We start from the raw sequence: 22,510 nt of genomic DNA, 5'->3' as shown, positions 1-22,510 counted from the left end.
GACGAGATCTCTAGAGAAATACTTTTTATTAGATAAAACGGGTGAGGGAAGGGGGAAAACGGCCAAGAAAACAGCTTCAAGAACCGGAAAACTTTTGTCATGAACCACATAGTAACATCTGAGTGAACGGGAAGCACTTCCGAGCGTGTCATCAAGTAGAGTTTTCCTCGTCAGAAAACTATGCAATGTCTACCTGAACCCATGCAGAGAGAAGGCAACCTCCATTATAAAACTGGGGACCCGCCAGGTTTATAACTAGTTTGTAAATAAGCTTCCACCGAAACAGTGATACAGAATATTCACGTGTCGCTTGCAGGGATCCACAATCAAGTAGGCAAAAGTCTGCTGGTGGCTTTTGCTTGAAGGGTAACACAGGCCATTTGCATCCTGACGGGAAGGAAAAAAAAAAACCAACAAAACCAAAACAGTATTAGGGACAATATGGATATCTGTAAGAGAATTAATAAAATCTGAAGTTAATAATTTTGTTCCAATTGTAACAGTTGATTGCATAGCAAAATAGAATAAATATAACAAAGTTTATTTAAACAATATTATGTCTCCATATATAATGGATACTGACACTACAAAATGCACAGTAATTCTGGCTGAATGTTCCAAATAACCTTGAGGTAAATGTAAGATTAATATAAAATGTAACATTAAACATGTAAGCATGTGTTTACACAATTGGAGCCTAAAATACAAATGATTAAATATACAGCAGCCCATCATGTTTCCTTTGTAAGACAAAAAAAAAATCACGGACTCTATATTAATACATAAAGCTGTTCCATCCATAATTTTTTTTCACTTAACATTTGCTAATGCATCTGTTCAGGTTCCAATATTTGCATTTAAGCAGAACACTCATTACAGATCACATTAACAACTTTGGACTATTACTGAACACATTTTGTGTGCCAGTCCTCAGAAAGGGTTTGAAGGGATTCTAGGCACCTAGCTCCAAAATCCTGGTTCTGAAAAAACATGTTCAGCTGACAATCAGCATGGGAACTGGGCTTTTCAGGTTAACATCCTACGTCTGCACGTCAATAAAAGCTTCAGTGTTGACAGAGTAGCACAGCTGGACACACCTCAAATCCAGTAGGGATCCAGAACTAGATGGAGGGATTTTTAAAGGGTTGGAGTTTTTTATTTAGTCAGTGTGGTAATTGAACATGTGAAAGATCATTCAATATACAGCTGACACCTCCTTTCTTTTACAACATGTAACAGTTTTCTCCTGCTCCCCAACACCTTTGTACCACAGTTGAAGAGATGTAGGTTCTGTTTTCTTGGTTGAGGAAGTTGCTTTATTGCCTTTATTGTTCATTTTCTCCAGGAAAATTTTAAACTCACAGACTACAGACTATTCCAGATTCCACATCTCTCACATTCTTTTGTTGAAGCTGTCTTCCTTTGCATAAAATAATCTTTTTTTGGACCAAGGAAACATGGAAACTGTAACATCTCTCAGTGATTAAATCAGTCAGCTGAGAAGGGAAAGGGCTGGGTTCCCATTTCTGCTCCAAGGACCATATGTGAATTTTATCCTTTAGCTGTTGCTGGTACCCCATTTTCTCCTGCTATTTCAAAGAGAATGAATCCATTATTAGATGTTCTGGTGTCTTCCTTTGGGGGATTATTCAACCCCCTAAATCCTAAATTAAATTAAGCACCTCATAAAAACACTGTTTTTTAGACAGGTAGAGATTTGATGATGTTTATTCACAGAATTTTCCAATGGTAGTCAAATGCCACAAGCTAAAAATAGCATTCTATTTTTAAGCAGCACAGAATACAAGCTCTGTAGCTCCAGTTGTAGGATACCTAGCTCTCTTCAGGTGTTTTTTAAGGATACATGTGTAACAAACACTGGATTCTCAACTGCAGTAAGGAGAGCAAGTTTTAAGATTTTATAGCGCTCAGCCACTGCTCAGCATCAAAAGGCCTTTGGAATTGGATCCAAAAATAACCTAAGCTCATACGTGTAACTGAAGAAAAAAAGTAAGAGAAGATAAATATCAAGATGTGACTGCTAGTTAAACTCTTTTCCCATTCCTACTGAGGATCCCAGTCCTGCAGTCTTTACTGAATTCATGGATAGCAGTTGAGGTTTTGACTGTTTAGAGGCAGTGTGAGCCCACTAAAAATTTGTTCAACAACTCAAGAACAAAAACAATATAAGTTCTGGTGATGAAGCATTTCAAGCAATATACCAAACTTGGTATCAGGAAAATAATCAGAATAACCTAATTAAATGAAAAGGGTTCTTAAATTAGTAAAAGAGGTCATAAAAACCCTAAAATACTTGAGGAGCATAAAGGCTCTGAAATTTACATTCATGCATGTACACAAGTTAAGAATCATACCAATTCCATCTGCAGTGTGGACTTTGGTCCACACATGCAGGGGGTGTAATGATTGATTTACTGATGTTAGAGTAGGATCATTTTATTTTTTCTTTGTAGCAACACAGCTGATGATTTAAGAATACATATGCATAGCATAAAACAGAAATAAAAATACTGCTGAACATTCTCAAAATTGCATAATTTGACAATTTTTTAAAATACTTCTTGAATAAACTTTGCATTATGCTGATGTCTAACACTGCCACAGTTTGGGTTCAGGTAAAGAAAGTTCTAAAAAATCAGTGAGCAGTCCAATACTTAAGCTGTAACAGTGTTTCATTATATGCAAAGCTCTAAAGCTCTCAAGGGTATTTGGAGTTCAACAGAGTACTTTGTCACAAGATCTAAAATGATTTCTCTTGTGATGTCCAGGTCTATCAGGTTTTGATGCTAAAGAGCTCTACAGACATTTGTAGGAGAGACCTCAACAAATTAGAGGGCTGGACAATTACCAACCATATGAAGCTCAACAAGAGAAAGTGCTGCATTCTGCATCTGGGATGGAACAGCCCTGGATGTACGGACAGACTGGGGGAGGAGATGCTGGAGAGCAGAGCTGTGGAAAGACACCTGGGGATCCTGGTTGGTGACAAGTTGTACACGAGTCAGCAGTGTCCTGGCAGCCAGGAGGCCAACCCTGTCCTGGGGGCACCAGGCACAGCATCACCAGCTGGGCAAGGGAGGGGATTGTCCCACTCTGCTCTGCACTGGGGCGGCCTCACCTCGAGTGCTGGGGGCAGTTTTGGATGCCACAATGTAAGACAGACATTAAACTATTGGAGAGTGTCCAAAGGAGGGCCATGACGATGGTGAAGGGTCTTCAGGAGAAGCCGTATGAAGAGTGGCTGAGGTCACTTAGTCTGCTCAGCTTGGAGGAGACTGAGGGGAGACCTCATTGCAGTCTGCAACTTCCTCGTGAGGGGAAGAAGAGGGACAGGCACTGATCTCTTCTCTGTGGTGACAGGACCCAAGGCAATGGCACAAAGCTGAGTCAAGGGAGGTTTAGGTTAGATGGTAGGAAAAGGTTCTTCTCCCAGAGGGTGATTGGACACTGGAACAGACTCCCCAGGAAAGTGGTCACAGCACCAGCCTGACAGAGTTCAAGAAGTGTTTGGACAATGCTCTCAGGCACATGGTGTGACTCTTGGGGATGGTGCTGTGCAGGACCAGGAGCTTAAGAATCCTCATGGGTCTCTCATAACTCAGCATATTCTGTGATTCTGTGAACTATAACTTAAAACCTTGAGCTATTTACATCTCTAATAGTGTGCTTTTTTAGCTACTGTTTTTAAGTTGTGCTCGGCTGCACAAGTCACTTTTACCAGATCAGTTTTTAAAAATTAATTTATTTTAAAAATGATTTATCTATTTACATCAGGCTAGGAGAACAAGTCCTTTTCTTCCAGATACAAACCAAGAAAACTTGGCTTAAAAACTGTCAGGTCAACATAAGGATTATAACACTCTACAGTTATTTATCGAATGAACTCAGAAACACTGCAGAAATGCAGTTATCTCCTTGAGAGAAAGTTTTCATCACAAACACAAGGCACTTGTGCTCCAGTAAGTGTCCTTCCTGTAAGTGCCAAGTAGAGTTGAATAGTTTTGATTCACATAACCATCAAACAGTCTAGACACACCGTTTAAGCCTTTCTGTTTTCTGAGAGAAAATTCTTCAGGATGTTCTTTAATAGAAACCATAATTTCAGAATTCTCCTTTACCACACAAATTTTCAGAATGTGCAGTAATGCACAATTTTCCTCCAAGGCTACAAGGAGGACAGCCTGCTCTGCATTAACACTGGATTTTCGTCTATCTATTTTGTTTACAAAAAGTTGCTAAAATTTGGTTGGGGTTTTGTTTGTTTGTTGTTTTTTCTTTGTAGTACTGATGACATTTAATGTATGGCTAAGATAGATAGGGGAGCTCTTCAATGTCCATCTACCTGAACATAGAAATCTGTAGTTCACATCAATGCATTTGATTCAGAGGTGGGAAAGGAACAGTAAAAACAGAACATCCAGCTACCAGGGTTTTGCTTTTTTATTTTTATTACAGTCTGCAACATAGCAGAAAGATAAATTTTGATACACCCATGAAGTGTTTATTTTCAAAAGCCTTTAATGAATCATACAGAGTACTTAAAAGATGATGACCAACAGATGAACAACCGGGCTATTGGCAACCTACAGGGAAGTTTGTGCAGTCTGAAATGACATCAGCTATGGCTGTTGAAAGTGGGTACATTATCTGACATTTAATATTCTGACATATTCTGGTTACTCAAGAAGAATTTGGAGTAGTTCATCCTACTGTAACAACTTCAGTGACAGATATGCTGAATCTAGTAAACCTGCAGCCAGTTCTCAAACTTATCTTGATGGTGAATGTACGATTTTGCAAGGGAAACAGATAGGAATGAGACTTGACAAGGAAGGAGAAAACAGGTTAGCAGTCACCTCACCACCCCAACCTTTTTGTATACTAAACTTCCTTGCAGTCTTTACAGAAACAGATGCATTACAAGCTATTTGGAAAGCTCTAGCAACATTTCCAAAAACAGAACTATAGGAAGTCAAGAGTGTATCCTTAATCCTTATGGCTATCTCAAGTTTTATTATTATCTAAACCCAGAATTACTCAGATTTTTTTTTTCATTAACTAGTTTCTGGATGATACTTATGACTTCCAGTGTAATCCAGTAAACCTATTTTTAGTGAGCTACCAAATAAAACTTTAGTTGGTGGTTACTGATGAAGAGTTAGTAAAGAGGATGAGAAAGCAGGATGAGATCAGGCACAGAGTTCATGAATAAAAAAAGACAGTTACGGGAAAATAATCCATTACAATGGAATATAATGTTTTCTTTGTGTCAAAGTCAATTCATTATTTTCATGTTATGTATATTACTGCCAGTAAAATCCCATATAAAATTATTAATACTTACATAAGCAGACACTCTGAAGACTGTAGAAATAATATGTATTTCTTTTGTTTCAGGGTTCTTTTGAACACTGAAATACAGGGATATAACACATACTTTATATATATAAGTACTGATAATTAGAATCTTTAATTTATTAAATACACTTTAAACATATGCACTGTGTCATTGCTCAAATTTTATGAAGGTCAAATTTATAGCCACAATTCAACTTATGTCACATTGAACATGAAAAGCTATGTGGCCACTGTTAGATAACATGGTTACTATGACATTTTACTGCAAAATATTGAATAGATCTGGTCATTCGACTTAGTTTCGCTGTTCTCAGCTACTAAATCACAGCAATATTACCCAGACCTAGACAATTCCAAGTACAGAGTTTGTATTTTGATAGATATGAAAAATTATGCAGCTAAACATTTCATTAAAGTATTTTCACATATTCTTCGAGAAAGAAACCTGCAAAGTGAAATGCATCTTAATACAGCAGCAAGAAAGAAATACATTCTTTTGCTCATTTTTGATTAGTATATAATTATAGTTTAGGTTTATTTTTACTCCTTTGGAATTTTGTATATATAGTCAGCTATGCAACTTGGGATGGGATTAGTTCTGAGCTTTTACATTTCTAGACTGTTTGTTGTAAAGATTGCCATTTCTTTCATCACATTTACTAGTAACACTGAGATATTATTGCAATGAATCCAGGCATCTCAACCTATTTAAAGTACTTTAATGTATCATTTTTCCTCAGGTCTGTTTTAAGTGATGCTTACATTTCTCCAGAAATTAGATCATGCAACTGCTATCCATTTATCTAATCTTGCACATTCCCATTTACATTAACTCACTGTGGAACAGATGCCTGAGATGGCCACCTAAAACCAGAGACTAGGCAAGGCTTAAAACTTCTGTACTTACACACTTCTAAGAAATGCATAGTTCAAACCTGCCTTGTCGCAAACAGGTTCCATTCCCAGGAAAGGTCCCAGTATAGACAAGTTACAAGAGGATTTGTGAAACACGGCCCAGTTGAATGCCACACCAGGTCCAAGCTGTGACAGCAGTCCCCTGCTACCAGTGCTTTGGCAAAGCTTCTTTTTATAAGAACAAACGAACCCCAAATCAACCAAGAGCACCCTTGTTGATTCAATCTCTCCAGCCAATAAAAGAGATTGACTCTCCAATTAACTGATTTCATCTACAGAGTAATGATACAGTCATGTTTGAACCTATACTGTGAAGCTGATCTTCCCTGTGGTCAGTTAGTAATGAGGCTTTCTCAGAACTTTTTGTTGCATCTGACATGTTGACATACTCAAGAGTGGATGAAGACAGCGTTGCTGAAATTGGTACTGACCCCAGCTGTCTCCCTTCCCACCTCTCCAGAGATGATTTGCCTTCCCAGCAGGACAGCTCAGCTACTTCATGACTCAGCTTCTGAACCACTGCAGTTTATGGACCGGCACATTAAGCCAAACTAACACAGATGCCACTTTATGCTGACACACCAGGCTGTAACTGCAGCAGTTCAGAAACTCTTCAACCATCTCTGTGGAAAGAGTGATGACTTTCAGAACAAGACATAGAAGATTAGTGGCATTATTTCCTTCTAACATATATCACCACCCCCAAAAGCAATGGCTGTATTTAAGTTCCTCTGGCTTCAGATTCTTCTGTTTGAAAACTATGCTATCAGTTTCTGGTTTCTTAATTTTCATGTTATATATATATCTAGGATAGCAAAGTAAGAGGTGACAAAGAGTAAGTCTTCCTATTTATTCCATGACCTTGAGAAATTTTCTCCTTGTGGTTATCTTCCTGTAAGTAATTTTTCAGAATGAGTGTTTATTTCCAGTACTTTGGTTCTTTTTTAAGGCAAAAAATTGTGTCTGTTAAAATCAGATGAGATTCTTCCTTTGCTGACTTGAAATAAAACCAAGAGGTTGTCTTTGACACGCTCGTTTGCTCTATTTCTTTTTCTCCTAAAAGGTTTTACAAAAAACTATATTTTCCTTTTGAAGAGGAGAGTATTTCCTCAAAAATAATGTTAATAGCCCCATGTTCTTTCAAATTGTTAACTTCTAAACTATTCATTGGATATGGCAGTTCATCATTTTAATGTGCATCTATTCTCTTTTTATGGAGAGCAAACGTCCTCATGGTCTCTCTATTCACTTTGGGCTTTATTTATATCCTAACCTTTACTGTCAATATTTTATTAGACTTTGTAAACAATAAAAGAGCAACTTAATACTTTCACATACATTCATTCATTGTGGGGGAAAGGGCATGGAGATGGAGATGACAAAAGGAGAAGAAAACAATGACTACAAGATGCTACAGCAACTGTCACCATGGAGAGACACTGTCAGAAAAATCTGGTTAAGTACAAAGGACAAGATTTATCAACAGAGATTCATAGATTGTATTTTAATTAACAAGTTTTTGTAGTATAAATATATTCTTTAAATCAAAATACTACAACAAGGGATTTGAAATTATTTAGGTTATACAAGATACTACACTAAACACTGGAATTTTGGATGGATTCAACTGATCACAGACTAATTACCGATGGATTAGTAGCAGACTACAAGTTGTGCATTGATTCATTAGTAAGAATATATCACTCTTTTTGCAAAGAAAAAAAGTCTGCCATTTAGTAGTTGTATTTGGAAGTCCCTAGCTGTGCTTGTGAAATATCTAGAGCTGTTAATTTCAAAAAGATTATTGCATTCTCTCATAATAAAGCAATGTAAATATAAATACTTTAATAAAAGGAAACCTCAAACCTTTTGACACTATTTTGAATGCTAGTGCCTTGGAGTTAGAACTCAGCTATGGCCAGAAAAAAACAGCTGTAATAAAGATTAGGGAAAAGCTCATTAATAGGTCTGCTGCTCCCAGTAGTAAAGACACTTTTGTGGAATCTTTGTGTCCAGGCTCTTGCCCATAAGGAATACTGTAACAGGACTGAACAGTGGTAGTTTATACCTCCATAAGGTTATTGTTATTAGACTGGGTTAATCTGTGGCAGCTAATTTTTCAATGCATATCAGCCAGCAACTAATAACTATTGTAGTATCCATTTGTGTTTTACCAAGCCTTCTGAACCTCAAACAAAAATTAAACCTTAAGGATAGTACAGTTTACAGAATTTTTAATACCATGAAAAGCTTTTAATATCACTTTATGAAGAGTAGAAAATATCCAATGTGACTGTAATCCAAGATGCAATGAAACCAGACAGAATAGCAGTCTAAAAGAGAATTTAAACAATACTTGGTATTCAACAGGAATTTGAAGGGGAAGTTTTTGGTAAAAAATTTAAGAGATTACTATGATCATTAGCAATTGTTTACTGAAAATAAGAAGCTGTAAGAAAGTAATTTTAATTGCTTTATTTTATGGTGTAATTTGTGCAAGAATGAAGTAACACAGTGCATAGCATGGAATAGAAACTAGAAATTAAGTCAACACTGTCATTAGTGTCCCTATTCAGCACCTTTCACTGGCTTTTTCTCTCTCAAGACAGTGGAAATAAAACAGAAGCATCATTTTGGATAAACTGGGAGCAGGGGGAAATGAGACCAAGAAGAAGACAACCGTGATTATGAAGAGGGAGGGAAGGTCTGAAATGTCAAGATCAAAAGCTTTTCTCATGGGACTGACAAAGAACTCAATACCAAAGGAGCAAGATAAAAGATTTAGTTAAATGGTAAGTTTTGTTTTCAACTGGTAACCAGTGCTAACACCAGCTCCTCTGGCAGTGAGAAATCAGCAGACATTTACAGGCACAGAAATGGAGAGACACATGGTAGATAAATACTGAAAATCAGTGATGTCACAGGAACAGAGCAGATGTACTTCAAAATTTGGGAGGATAGGAAGCAATCTGCCAACTGGCAAAAAAACCCCTCAAACAGCACAGGAATAGATCTTGAAATATTTTCTCCTAAATATTTTATAAAGGACAGAAGCAGCACACAAAAGGAAAATACAAAGGGCTAATAGGGAACATGTTGAGGATACAGAAAAGTAAACTTTGAAACCACGATGAAATTGTGGGAGGATCTTGGCAGAGGCTTTTTTTTTTTTAAGTAACAAGAACTATTTGACATCTTTATCATATTTTACAGCATGAAAAGGAAAAAGAATGGAAAGAGATTTAAGGAGATAGGAAGGTATCAGCAGCAAAGGGGAGCAGTAAAGTGAAGGAACTGATTGGATTTGCACTTTGTCCTAGATTAATTCAACAACATAAGAGCAGAAACAGCTGCAGTCAATGCAGAGTCACCTAAGGCCCAGGACTGAAGGAACAAGCAGCTTGACTCAAGTGCAGAGTGAACAGTTTAAAAGAAAAGGGAGGGTAGAGTTAAACATTGATGGATCCTTTTATGTCAGATGCTGTATTTCTGAAGAACTCACCTGATTCTCATCTATGTATGAGATGAAAATACCAAAACTAATCATACTGACAAAAATTTTAGTAATATCTTTTACAATCTTTATATTCCCATTACCTTAACTGAGACTGAGTCTGTATAACCAATAATTACATTCCATTTCCCACTAACCAGGATATAAGTTTTGTCAGTCAGAGCAGTCAGCATATGGATATATCAAAGCAGAGTGAAAATTGTGTTTTTCAGTCTAAATCTGAACCTCTGATCAATTACCTCTAATTTCAAAGGAAAAAAATCCCTCACATAAAGTTCCAAACAATTCCATACACCAAACCCACTAAAAACCGTGTTAGTTCACTGTGTTATTTCACTGTGCCATGTTAACAGCAATATTCTATCTCCCTTAACTTTACACTGTGAGAAGGGTGTTTGCAGAACTAGGAAGAAGCTGTATTTTTAAAAAAATCAGCAAGGATAAAAAATATACAGAACTAAAAGTTTCAACTAATTATTTCAATTTTTAAATCCTAAATTAAAAGCAGTCTAATTGAAAGTAGCCCAAGATTATACAGCCAAGACTTAATTGTTGATATTTTATCAATGACAGTGGGAACACAATCTGTTTCCAGTACCGTGCCATGTTTTCAGCTGATGATTACAGAAAACAGTATCTTTAAAATGGGAATGAATTATAAACCATCAATGTCCATAAATGTAATATTAAAAAAGTTCTTATGTGGGACTGATGCAACTAAAATTGCATTTATTTTGCCACTGAACTACTACCATTGTTCATGGTATTTTGATAGTTGGACACAAATAAGCTTGCAGGTGGATTAAGTAACAGCCCCATTTTTCAACCAGTAATGCACAATAAATTTACACAAATCAACACAAAGTATCTATGGACAGTACATGTACACAGTTGTACAAAACAGAGTAACACTTACCTCACCAAGTCTTTATAAAAAGCTTTTGTAGTTTCTAAATATGGGTCAACTGCATCTTCAAACTGGCAAAGAGTTCCTCCAATGCAAAAATGCTTAAAAAGGCAGAACAGAAATTCCTCGCGATCCAGTTGAGAGAATAAGTCATAATGGTCGGAATCCTCCAGAAGCAAGACCTTGTGGAACAAGGAAAAAGCAAGGAAGTCAAGTTGATAAAAATTCATTTAAGATTCATCTAATAAATAATGCAACTACTTTGCTATATGGCACACAGAAATTATGTTCATATAAAATATATGGATGAGGGATGGAAAGAAGTATTTCTAAATCCTTCTTCCAGTGATGCAATTAGGTTCAAAATTCTTACATATAATATAAAGCAGAATCACTGTCAGATTTGTGCCCAAAAAACGTAAAGGAATAGTTGTCAAGTCTTGTTATTTCACTGGTTAATTATCTGTGATGCTAATGAAACAATCAGACTGAAAATAATCTACCTACATTTGATACGTCAATTACTGTTAATCACTTTGGTAACTGTTTTTGGTAACATTGCTTTTTCACTTTTAAATTGACACAGTTATCTCAATTTGCAAAGGAATCCTGAGGATGTCCCAAAGGAGATCACTCTCAAACTCACATCATTCTTTACTGCAGACTCCAGTGAGCCCTGATCCATAGCCTGGATTAGCCAGACATGCACCCAGCTGCCTCCCTGTGTCTCACCTGCCTTTTGCTGAGATATTATATGAACACAGAGGACTTGCTACATTAGTGTCAACACTGGTTCATGTAAATGTGGACAGGAATTATAACTCACAATGGCTACAAGACATTTGAGTCATGTCAGCCAAACTGCAGATGCCAGCCCAGGCAAACTGGTCAAAGTGAGACAGGAGCCCACTGCTCTCTGGCCATCTTTATAACAAAGCTACACAACCTGAGTAAAAAGGGGCCAGGGCAACAACTGTTCTAGATGGCCACCTCATACATATCCCCACCTCCTCTGAAACAAGAGAAGACATGGCAGGTAGGAAAGAAACATGGAGTCTTGCAGCCAAGGGCCACCCTCTTACACCAGGAGACAGTCTGGTGCCCCCTACAGTCTTCTGTCCTAGAGCCCTGACTAATTGATTTGAAGTTTTGTTGTCATTCCTGGAAGATTTTGACTCTTATCCTTTCTGCTGTCTTATGAGTATGTATGTACATCTTATGAGTAGGAACCACCTTTGTTTCAAATCAATGTTAAACCCTCACCTTGCAAATGCTGACACACACATCACTTCCACGGGAAGGAAACTGGGAAGACACTGAAACCCCAATAACTTCTAATTTTAAATGTTGCCTCTAACCTTCCTACACACAATATCTTTAATTTTCAGAAAACATTTCACATGTACCCAGCTTATAAATAAATACATAGTATTTTGAACTGCAAGACTACAAACTACATCTGAAATTCAATCATGAGCTTGAGTTCTCACCTTTTCCCAGAACTTTACAGGACAGACCAGTATTTCAGGCCACATCCTGTAACCAGTGTCACTGGTTCAAATACGTTGCCTTCAAAGGATTTGCCAAGTGCAAATGAGTGCAACTCTATAATTATTTAGTACTTATGTTGATTATATATACAAGGAAGAGCAAAATCCAGTTCTCCCACACTATGCTTTGCTAATGCTACACAAACATAAGTTTAAAAAATTGTTTTAGCTTATGAAGTCAAAAGAAACACAGTAAAGACATACATTGATTAAGAGGGTGCCACTGTTAAGAGATTCTTTTTCAGATAATCTGCTTTCTGACACCTCCACTACAGTATAACAAACAGTTTTACATTGCAGGCCAGTTCAGGAGTTGTATTTAGTCATTTTCCAGTGTTACACTGAAAAATAATTTCCTCTTTTATAGTTCCTCTTGCTTTAGAGAAAATTTATTAAGATGGATTTCTTTAAATGCCTTCACATGTAATATGATCAGCATTCCTGTCCAGGAATGCTTCAGGATGTAGCTAACAAATACATTCAATTTCATAAACTACCTGGAAGCCTGGATGAACCTACAGCTCTGAGTATCACAGCACCTTCTCTTTGGCACCCTTTGTTTCCCCCTCCTAAGCAAATGAGCTGCATTTCCCCACACACCCCCCAGCACTGACTACTTGAAACACAGGTGGGTAGAAGAACGCTTTACCTTTTCCTCCCACCTACAAATGAAAGAGCGCTCACCTAGAAAACAAGTAATTGCTTTCACACATCCAGGCACTGCAGTATCTCAGTTGTTTGTAAACTATGGATATCGATGCCTGTTTTTATCACTGTCAGAAAAAAACAACCTGAAAAACGTGTCCTTATGGTACCTAATAGAGCAAGAAAAATGATAATAAATTATTCATTATTATACTGACCTTCCTTAATTCATCAGAGATAAGAATATCATCATAATAATCATCATAACATTTCACAATAGTTCCAGTTTCTCTAACAACTCCTTCAGAGTACAGCCGATCAAAAAATGACATGGAAATCTGTGTACAGGGTACCAGTGTAGCTTCAATTTTTGTCACTTTGGAACCTGGAATACATAGGAAGCTGGTTGTATGTTTCATATTCTTAAAAAAAACACAGATCATGTATGTATGACTCAATCACAGAGTCCCTCAAAAAAAAAAAAAGTCAAAGAAAGGTAAGAAAGAAACAAGTGTAAAGAAAACAATAAATTCATCTGAATACTACTTTCCATTAAGGCTCATGTGTCTGCTCCCCCTGTTGGTAAACACCATCAACCGAAACTAGGGATAGATGGAACACCGTGTGAACGCAGCATCACATTAGATCACACCCTTAGAAAATCATATTCCACAGCTTAAGCCTGAAAGCATCTCAGGACAGATGCCAAATTTGGCATGATGAAGTGCAGAAGTCAGCTGCTACCAGCACCCACAAACTAAAAACTAAAATGAACACAGCCTCAAAGACTTTTTGGCTTGTTAAGTATTATACCTTAACTTTTACGAAAGTTATTTTGTAGGCACTGTGAGCTTTATTAACCAGCTATTTCAGAAGATGAAAACAGTACTATGGGCACTTCGTATATGAATCTGGAGCATTATCTCTGTAATCATTAAGCACAGAATATGCTTTTCTGTAATTTTTTTCCCCTCTGCTTGGAAATCATCCAAGACTTGATCCTGTTGCTCAGACACCTAGTGCCATTTGAGATGCCCTACAATATTCTCCTTAAAGAGGTATCAGTCCATAAGGGTACATACCTTCTCTATATACAGTGTTACATCTACAAATCTGTACGCATGGTGTTGGATAACTTATGGCATGCATCTCAAACAGCATTAGGCCCTATGTTTAAGAAGCTTTGGACTCAGCCCAGTTCTGTCTGCTCTCTGCAGTCCAAGTGTTCAACACAAATGTTAGAACATGTTCTCTACCCATCTCCAGGTCTGCCTGAACACCCTTCAAAGTGCTTCTGAACAGGAGAGGGGAGGAGAGCACAACTGAGCATTCAGCACAAGGGCAATGTGTCTCAGCAGAGAGAATATTCACAACATTCCAGCTGTCCATGAGTTTATTCTTATCTCTTCTCCTCTGTAGGTACCCTTGATGGGAGACTGGCAAGCAAAATCATAGTATCAAAAGGCTTTTTACCATACAATTAAAGATAAAATTCAGTGCTGTTCTGACAAACAGACCTAAGGGACCACTAAGCATTACTATTTAGGAAATGTCCAAATTTCCCTCTAGATGACAGTATTTCAGGAACAGAAACATGCCAAAAAGGGATGCATGAACTATGATGCTTCCAAGAGTACCTATCATTTCACTCCAACCCTAATCTTCGTAAGCACAGCATAACCTAAATTTTTTCTTGCCCCCACACTTGCAGAAAGCCTTGGGATTTCTGCCATATACTATTACACAGAGACTATTTATTCATAGGTTAAGTAGGACTGGCATTTTAATATCTAAACCTGGGTAAACTGTACCACCCAACCAATCAACACCAGGAAAAAAAATAAAGAGAAGTTATAAGCTAATGGCTTAAAAATGTGCCTACTTAAGCAAAAATACTGACAGTAGATTTTAAAATTATTTTATTGGACCAATGTGATGTAAATAAAATCTGTTAAAGACAAAAGCACGGCACTTAATTGCTTGGTTTCCCATCTACAGACAATGGTTATGTAAAATGGTACCTTTTATTGAAGAAAAAAGGTTTAGGACATAGAGTGACTATCAAAAAATAATCAAATTATATTACCAAAACCACAAGTCAGAGAAAATATGAATGACAGTCTTAAAACCTATGAAAAAAACACCAGACTGTTTTATATTTATTTATTTATACTTCCTCCCACCCCCTCATTTCCAGCTCCCTCTAATTCTCCACCTCCCTTTCACAGGGAGAGAATTTTTATTTTATAAGGGATTTAATAAGAGCCAAAACATCCTTTATCACATAAATTATTTTAAAATTAACATTACAACCTGAGTCAACTAACAAACATCAGATGCTAAATGACTTGAGAAAAATGAAAAATCTTACATTTTTGCAGTTACTGAGCTAAAAGTATAGAAAATTGAGCTATTTACAGGCCTTAAATTATAAGATTTTATTAGTGGAAGGGAAGGAGACACTTCTGCTCTGAAGAAAGGTTTTATCAAAACTTTAATCATGAAAAAAAACCCAAGAGTTTTGTAATCTATTCAGTAGCTCAGAAAACCAAACTATACACGGGAAAGTTTAAATACACTGGAAGCTCCTACTCTCTATTTGAAAGGTGAGATTTGAAATTCAGAATTTCCTGGACAAGAGTAATTGGTTTTAATAACACTATAAAAGTAAGCAGTAAAAGAGGAAGAAGAAATGCCTTGACAACTCTACAAGTGGAAAACAAAGAGCTGAGAAGTCCTGAAATAGTTTAAGCTTCCTTTAACAGCCAATTCTGGAATATCTATAAAGTGCTGCCAGTATACTTTTAAATTAACACGTTGCATATCTAGTATGGGGCAGATAAACCCTGGATTAGATATACTTCGAATTCCTCCAAAATCTAAGAAAGTTTTTTATATCAGAAAAATATATTTTAACTTACTATTTACAAGACAGTTTATATATAATGCCAGTTCCGTGCTCAGTATTAAAAAAATAGGGTATTCCAAAAGTAAAAGGCGCAGGTTGATGATTTATGGGTTCATATGACATCTAAAATTCTTTACAAATTATAACCTATAATAGTAGTTTAAAAATTGCTGATTTAAGATTACCTTCCAGATTTTAAAACCCTGAAGACAGAAATCATTGATGCTTCAAGTATATAGGGCAACTCAAGAATCCTTTTTTAAGCGAATACTAATTTTTTATTTACACAAAAAGATGGTAACTTTATCCCTTTGAAGATAAATTTTCAAGTGTTAATTGAGCTTAAGCAGACACAGTCCTGCCTCCCTAAGACTGCTGACAGGTGCAAGGCCAGCAATGTGTCCAGGGAAAAACGACTATTTAGCTCTCACTGAAGCTATTTAAAAAACACGACACTCAATACATAAAGGGGTAATGGGTATGCATCAAATTTGTTCCTTCTGCTGCTTCTATTTTTGAAATATCAGAATAACAGATGAATAGGTGGCTTAAAGCATGTCAGAAGTATCAGATACTCTGCCATGCAGCCGGAAGGAGGGGAAAAATATCCCTACTACAACAGGCAAAAAAGTGTGGTGTGAGAAGAGGTCATTAAGTATCTTTCCGATCAGATGAAGCAGACTAGAGAATATCCTTGTGTATCATTTACCTGAAATGTTTTATTTCAAGTAATGTTGAAGCTGGAGTCTATGTATTACTGTGGAATTCTACCAGGACAAAAAACATAAGTGAAAAGGTGAGAAGGGACCACAGTCTTAAAAAAGACAAAATGATTATGAAAAAACCACTACTGTAATGTTTTATTAATTTCCTTTTAATGCTGACATCTTTCTGTGGGTCCATAAATACTTTCTGCCCAAGCTCATGGAGGGCAGGAGAAGGGAGGTTTCTATGGGTCTATCTAAACCCCACCTACATTATGCATTCAAACTATCTCCCCCATAAAAAACCAAAATTACTAACGTTTTTGTTTGTAACAGAATAAATGCAGTATTTGAATCAACCTAGACTATGTAATTTTCTTCAGATTTTCTAAAAAGGAAAATAAGCACATTTCCTGTATTTTTTTAACAACAGGAATGCTGTTTTTAAGTTACTCCACAGTGATAAGCAAATGGTATATCTGGATTAATGCATCAGCATGTCTGAAGAAGAAAACACTAGAAGATGATTTTTACCTCCTCCCACTCACAGCTAATTCTTAGTATATTTTCAAAAAATGCACATGAAGACTAAGTATAGAAAAATGTGCCAACATTCCTCACCAAAAATAGGCAAAGAATGGGAAGATGAAATTTTACGCGCAAATAGGGTATACCAGCTGTTCAGGATTTAGAAAGGGAACCCTTCCAGTCCTGGGGACAAAATGTTTCACTTCTGTGTGGAAGAAGATTGAGCAGAACCAAGAGTTAAGCTGGGTTACTTGGCAAGAGACCCTCCACTCTTAGCACAAGGTATGTAACCTACTGACCTTCACTACAGGGACTGTCAAGTTGTAGACTAGACAGATAGCCTAAAAAAAAATCCTGTCTAAAGCAAGAAAAGGTTTACTACTGGCTTAAAATACATCTATTTTCTTTCTGTTTGCCAGAGAAAGAGGTACCTGAAGGGGTACTTGAGATATTTTTTGCATCTTATATATTTCAATTGTTTTAACAGTTGGGTGCGGTGTTTGGAAAATGGATTTTTGCTGACAAAAAAGTGGCAATGTCTAGTGTCATTGTATATAGTGGGAAAAACCTACGCCAATTCCAGAGAGCTGAAATGGAAAAGTTAGAAAATTCCCAAAGCTCCATTAAATATTTACACACAGTAAAGTATTTGCAGACAAACCAAAAGAAACGAAGGCTTCCCACTACCCTCTTTTAAGATATTCCTATTATGGAAAATCACTTTGGCAATATCAGAGATCACATTATGCATAAAATACCATTACATTATCACATGCAATTGCCATGAATTTTTGTGTGCCATTTACGTAATGAAAAATGCAATTTCAAAGTGGTGCCATAAATTTTCCTTTTGGCCTTCCTGCTTTAGCGTCTCATCTGCATCTCCAGACGTAATGGAGTGTGTTCACAAGTTTCTGATACATCAACAAAGTTGAAGTGTCCCTCATGGCATGGCTGCAATTGGAGCAACCTGTCACATGGGACTCTTCTGTCCCAAGCCAGGTCAGTGCATCTATAGAAGAATGCCCTTCTCCAAATATATCTGAATAAGGTACTACCGTAATTCCACAAATAATGCAGTTGTTTATGTCCTGATACAAGATCAGGTCAGCTGGATGCCACAAACCATTTATAAACAGCTTCAGGTACTTAATTTATGAAACAATGCAGGGGTCAAGAGAAAAAAGGTATAAAAGGTGACAACTTAGTTATTTTATTCTAGAAGTACAATCTCTTCCTATTACTGAGTAAAAGAAGTAATTCTTTAAGATATTTCAACTAGCTGAAAATACACATATATTAACTGTCATTACTAGAAAATGGTAAATTAGAGCAAAATAGTTAAAACACTGACATTTTTATTTAAGACTAATTTATTCTAAATTTACCCAATGTAGTCCATTGTCCTGAAGATGACAGCAACTTCAAACTGGAGATCACACTTTGATCATTAAAAAATGCCTATAATATTCAAATAAGAGAATACAAGTTAATGAAATGAAGCATAAAATCATCAATTATAGTGCCTTGGATACTTTCAATCCAAATTATAAGGCTCAAATAAGTAAGCAGATTCTGTATGATCTTTCAGTTTGTAAACGAAATATCACACCACCAAATCCAAGGGTTTGTAACTCAGTGTAGCCAGTGTCTTTTACACACTGAAGACATCTTCAGGTGCATATTTATATATGTAGCATTAAAGTTTTATAATAAAGCAGTTTTAGTCCAAGAACACATAAAATGTATGAAATTCATGGAGGTACAGGAAATTGGGGACGAGAGGAAAGAGTTCTATCTCTGCACACAATGTTGTTGAAGCTAAAAATGAAATGCTAAGTATGATTTTAAAATTTACATTTTTAAATAAATTTGAAGCTTGGAGAATTGTAGAGACACACAAAAATTATTAAACAGACACAGAGGAGATCCGTAAATTATTGAAGGGACGGAGAATATATTCCACAGTAAGATTTGAAGTATTCGATCTTATTGATTTATCAATTAAAAAAAAGGAGACATACATAGTAATGTTGATAGCTGGCAACTTTACATGATAGATAAGCCAAGTAAGAAAACCCAGAGTTTTGTATATGCATACAAGCAGAGTGAATAATCATTGAAGAAACTGCTAAGAAAATGAAATAATGGATATTTCAATTTCTGCATCACTAGATTTCTTTATCACCCCTCTGGGATACAGAGAGATCAGACATTACATGTAATGGTCCTTTTTTCCCAGTTACTTCCCAGCTATTCAGGTATCATAACTTCACAGTGGTATCTTTACATTTTTAATTCAAAAGCATTGAGAAGGTAAATGGGTATTCTGTAAACTTCAATAATTCAAAATGTTTATCAGTGAAAGATAAAATATCAGTGCATTTCTGTGTGAATTTCTTTAAAATACAAAGAGGCTGAATTCTTTATCCAGGATAACAATATAAAGTAGACATACAAAAAATCAAAGAGTTGTTTTTAAAACAACAGATGTAAAAATCACATTGTTTTTAAAACCACAGGTTTAGGGTTTTTTCTGTCCGCCAACAGATGAAGAGATTTGACTTTGCAGACAACAGAAATGGAGGACACAATCAGCAAGAGATTTGAGTCTCAAAAAGCTGGGAGTTCAAAATTCTAGTATAAAGCAATGGTATCCAATAAATTTCAAAAGTTGTATTTCCAGATATGTGGTGCACATGCACATCTAATTGCACTGTGAATTTACTGTGAGAAATTTACCGATAGCTGTGAGCATGTACATTGTTTAAAGTCTCACACTAGGTGGACTTCCCAACATGAAATTCTGTAGCCAAGATCAGCATCCAGTTCAGATTTCCATTCTTGGGAATCCTGAAAGACTAAGTTGTTCCTTCATAAAGCAGAGTAACATTAGTACAGACTAAAATATTTTTACTGGACAATGCAGTTAACCCACAAAGTCAGACTTGAGCACCACACCTAAACCACCTCCTTTCAAGGAGACAGTGAGCAGGCCACTAGCATTCAACACTGTTACGTTGTTCGCTGTTATGCAGTTTTCCAGCAGCTATAGTTTCATGGCGGGGAGGGGAAGTCAACTTAAAATACAAAGGACTTAGAACTACCATAAGAAACTCATCCTTTTGATAGGGCTTAAACTGCTGGTCAAAACTGAATGCTTGTGCTGTGATCCTGCCTTGCATGGACCTGAAATGGAAAAATGAGATTAAATATTCTGAAGAGATACATGAAGCCCTATTCTGACCAATTATACTTCCCCCCCCTTCCCATTCTCAGTTATAAGCGCCCCAACCCTTCCTTGGAGGGCTGGAGCCGCACTGGAGCCGCGCTGCGAAGCCGAAAGAGATCTCGGCTCACAGTGGGAGGCGAGGACAGACGCCTCACACCTCAGAAGGCGCGGTTTGCGTGCCGGGAAAATATCCAGAAGACTTCAGATTAAGGGGTTGGGGGGGAATAAATGAAAAAATAGAAAGTAAAATTAAATATAAGAGAAAGAGACGCGGCCCCGCCGCCACTGGAAAGGCAGTCCTGAGGGCGCAGTGGCGACTCCAGCCCTCAGCACCGCCCGCCTGTTCCTCCGCCGCCCCTGGACAGAGGCATCCCGCAGCAGGCGTTCCCCCCCACCATTTGAGGAGTCGGTCCGCGATGTCCCTGTCCTGCAGGCAGGAGAAGCTTTTCTGCGGCAGGGCTCGGAACACGAAGCGCACCGCGCCGCGCCCGCCCTCGGCGGACATCTTCCCGCGGCCCGGCGGTTGCCGTGGAGACGGCGCCGCTCCGGCGCGGAGCTCGGCCCCGCTCACGAGCGTTCCGCTCCCCGTGAGGGCCGGACACGGCTGCCCTCCTTTTCTTTGCTGTTTGCCTACAGAAATCCCCTAATTCAACAACAACCTTCTCCCCTCTCTCCTCTCATCCTGTCTATGCGCCAGGAAAACTGAGGCTTGCCAAGGGAGAGCCCAGCAGGCAGAGGCAGGGGCTGCCATTGCTGCCTTTGCCAAGGCCACCTCAGTGACCTAACACCAAAACTAAGCAGGAAAAGGCCAAAGTTATGAGTTATGAACTTCTAACGAATCAGGGCTGCTTCTTGCTTCCCAGGATGCAGAGCCATTTGGGAATAGCAAAGTCGTGCTTTCAAACTCTTCCCAGTCAAAATTTAAGGAAAGACCATTGTTACTTCAGGAAATTATTTCTTTGAGTCTACTAAAGCAAGGGACACCTTGCACAGGTTGGGGAATTTCCTGCCCTTTGCAGGGAAAGCAGTGATAATTTAAGGCTGCTGCACATCTCATGCTATATCCTTCAGCAGCCCACCCTCTCCAAAGCCTGTGCTTGCTTAGCCACAAATTTCCAAAAATGTTGTATTCCCATTAATCTATTGCTCAGGCTTAGCAGCATTCCCATTTCTAAAAAGTTTGGCAGTGGTATTGTTGGTTTCTAATTTAAAAAAATTAAAATTAAGCTGGTCCACATCTGGTTTGATTAGAAAGCAGAAGAGGAAGGTCCAGGACACCACAAGAGCAGGGAGCCAAGTCAAAACTGCCAGCGCACATTGCCTGATCTCATCAGCCTCTAAAAGGCTCCCAAAGGTTTAACTTGTGAGATGTTCATCAAACAGGCTTGTACCAAAGGAATTCAGAAGAAACTGGTATCATAAGCCTGTTAAGAAGCCTTGTGTTAACACAGTTTCAGTAGAATTCATTGCTCACTACATACTCACTAAATTTTCTAACAGTGCAGTGGGCTGCAGTTCAGCAGACCAGGTTGCTGTATAACAGCTATGTATGTGAGATTTAAGCATATTTTCTCCATTCTGTTTTCTCCAAGTGTTTTGCAACACACTTCCATTTTTTTTTTTTCCCCAATAAATTTTGCTTATACCGAAGCAATGAGGGAAAATAAAGCTACGGTATACTTCAAGGTGTTTAAATGGGTAAAGATGTTTTAATGGTAGCTCAAGAGGGGATAAAGAAAAAGTGTGCCTTTCTTCTCAGTGTTTAAAAACAATGTAAACTGGTAGCACCTGATACAAATTATTACAACCTTCTTCTCAGCATGTCTCCACCTACTGCAGCACTACCCAATCTGTTAAATTCCTCTTGCCACTAATATTACTTGCCAGCAATTAAATAGCCAAAGTGAAAGAACTGGTTTGGGCAGGGAGTGATACATAGCAACAACTACCAAACACATAAATTCTTAATTTCAAGTTGTGTGGACTCAAATGCAGGATTTAGAAAACAAACAAACAAACAAACAGAAGACCAAAACTTTAGGTCTTTAGGGAAAAAAATTCCTACTGACTTTAGTGAGGATTTTATCTGATTAAAGTGTTGAATCAACTAGCATATGCTCAAACCCCCACTGAAATCTAGAGTGTTTAAACACTTTGATAGACCAGGAGTAAGGAAATGAGCAAGGACTTCTGGACTGGCCCAGAGGGATCAGGACAGGAAACTCTAA

At 37.5% G+C, this 22,510-nt stretch overlaps 1 protein-coding gene across 4 annotated transcripts; it reads right to left on the bottom strand.

Annotated features, from left to right (window-relative positions):
• Window positions 1-9: 9 nt before the first annotated feature.
• On the bottom strand, window positions 10-20,829 carry CFAP300 (cilia and flagella associated protein 300). 4 transcript variants are annotated; one of them, XM_042023770.1, is made up of 7 exons: window positions 20,678-20,827; window positions 20,158-20,239; window positions 18,439-18,511; window positions 13,129-13,295; window positions 10,725-10,897; window positions 5,366-5,432; window positions 10-449 (listed from the first exon to the last, which is right to left on the bottom strand). In XM_042023770.1, exons 1-7 carry the CDS (start codon window positions 20,785-20,787, stop codon window positions 327-329), a joined length of 795 nt encoding a protein of 264 aa, XP_041879704.1. In that variant the 5' UTR covers window positions 20,788-20,827; the 3' UTR covers window positions 10-326. The 4 variants fall into 4 exon arrangements, with proteins under 4 accessions (XP_041879704.1, XP_041879703.1, XP_041879705.1 ...); XM_042023769.1 differs by having other exon boundaries at window positions 10-387; window positions 20,678-20,823; XM_042023768.1 differs by lacking the exon at window positions 10-449 and adding an exon at window positions 457-1,589 and having other exon boundaries at window positions 20,678-20,829.
• Between the last annotated feature and the right edge of the window lie 1,681 nt (window positions 20,830-22,510).

This window comes from Corvus kubaryi, unplaced genomic scaffold, assembly GCF_017639235.1.
Source record: "Corvus kubaryi isolate FWS band 111438036 unplaced genomic scaffold, C.kubaryi_AGA036_p1.0 37256, whole genome shotgun sequence".
Lineage (NCBI taxonomy): Eukaryota > Metazoa > Chordata > Aves > Passeriformes > Corvidae > Corvus > Corvus kubaryi.
The sequence above is the reverse complement of the archived record's forward strand: the minus strand, read 5'-3'. Positions and strand labels throughout refer to the sequence as shown.

What these genes read in the sequence shown, in the direction of transcription:
- CFAP300 (XM_042023768.1), bottom strand. Translation starts at nt 20,787, where the DNA reads ATGTCCGCCGAGGGCGGGCGCGGCGCGGTGCGCTTCGTGTTCCGAGCC. An exon ending in AGGACAATGGACTACATTGG is followed by an intron (nt 13,296 to 18,438) that starts GTAAATTTAGAA and finishes TATGTATTCCAG; the next exon opens with GTTCCAAAGTGACAAAAATT. An exon ending in TCTTCAGAGTGTCTGCTTAT is followed by an intron (nt 1,590 to 5,365) that starts GTAAGTATTAAT and finishes TCTTTGAAATAG; the next exon opens with CAGGAGAAAATGGGGTACCA.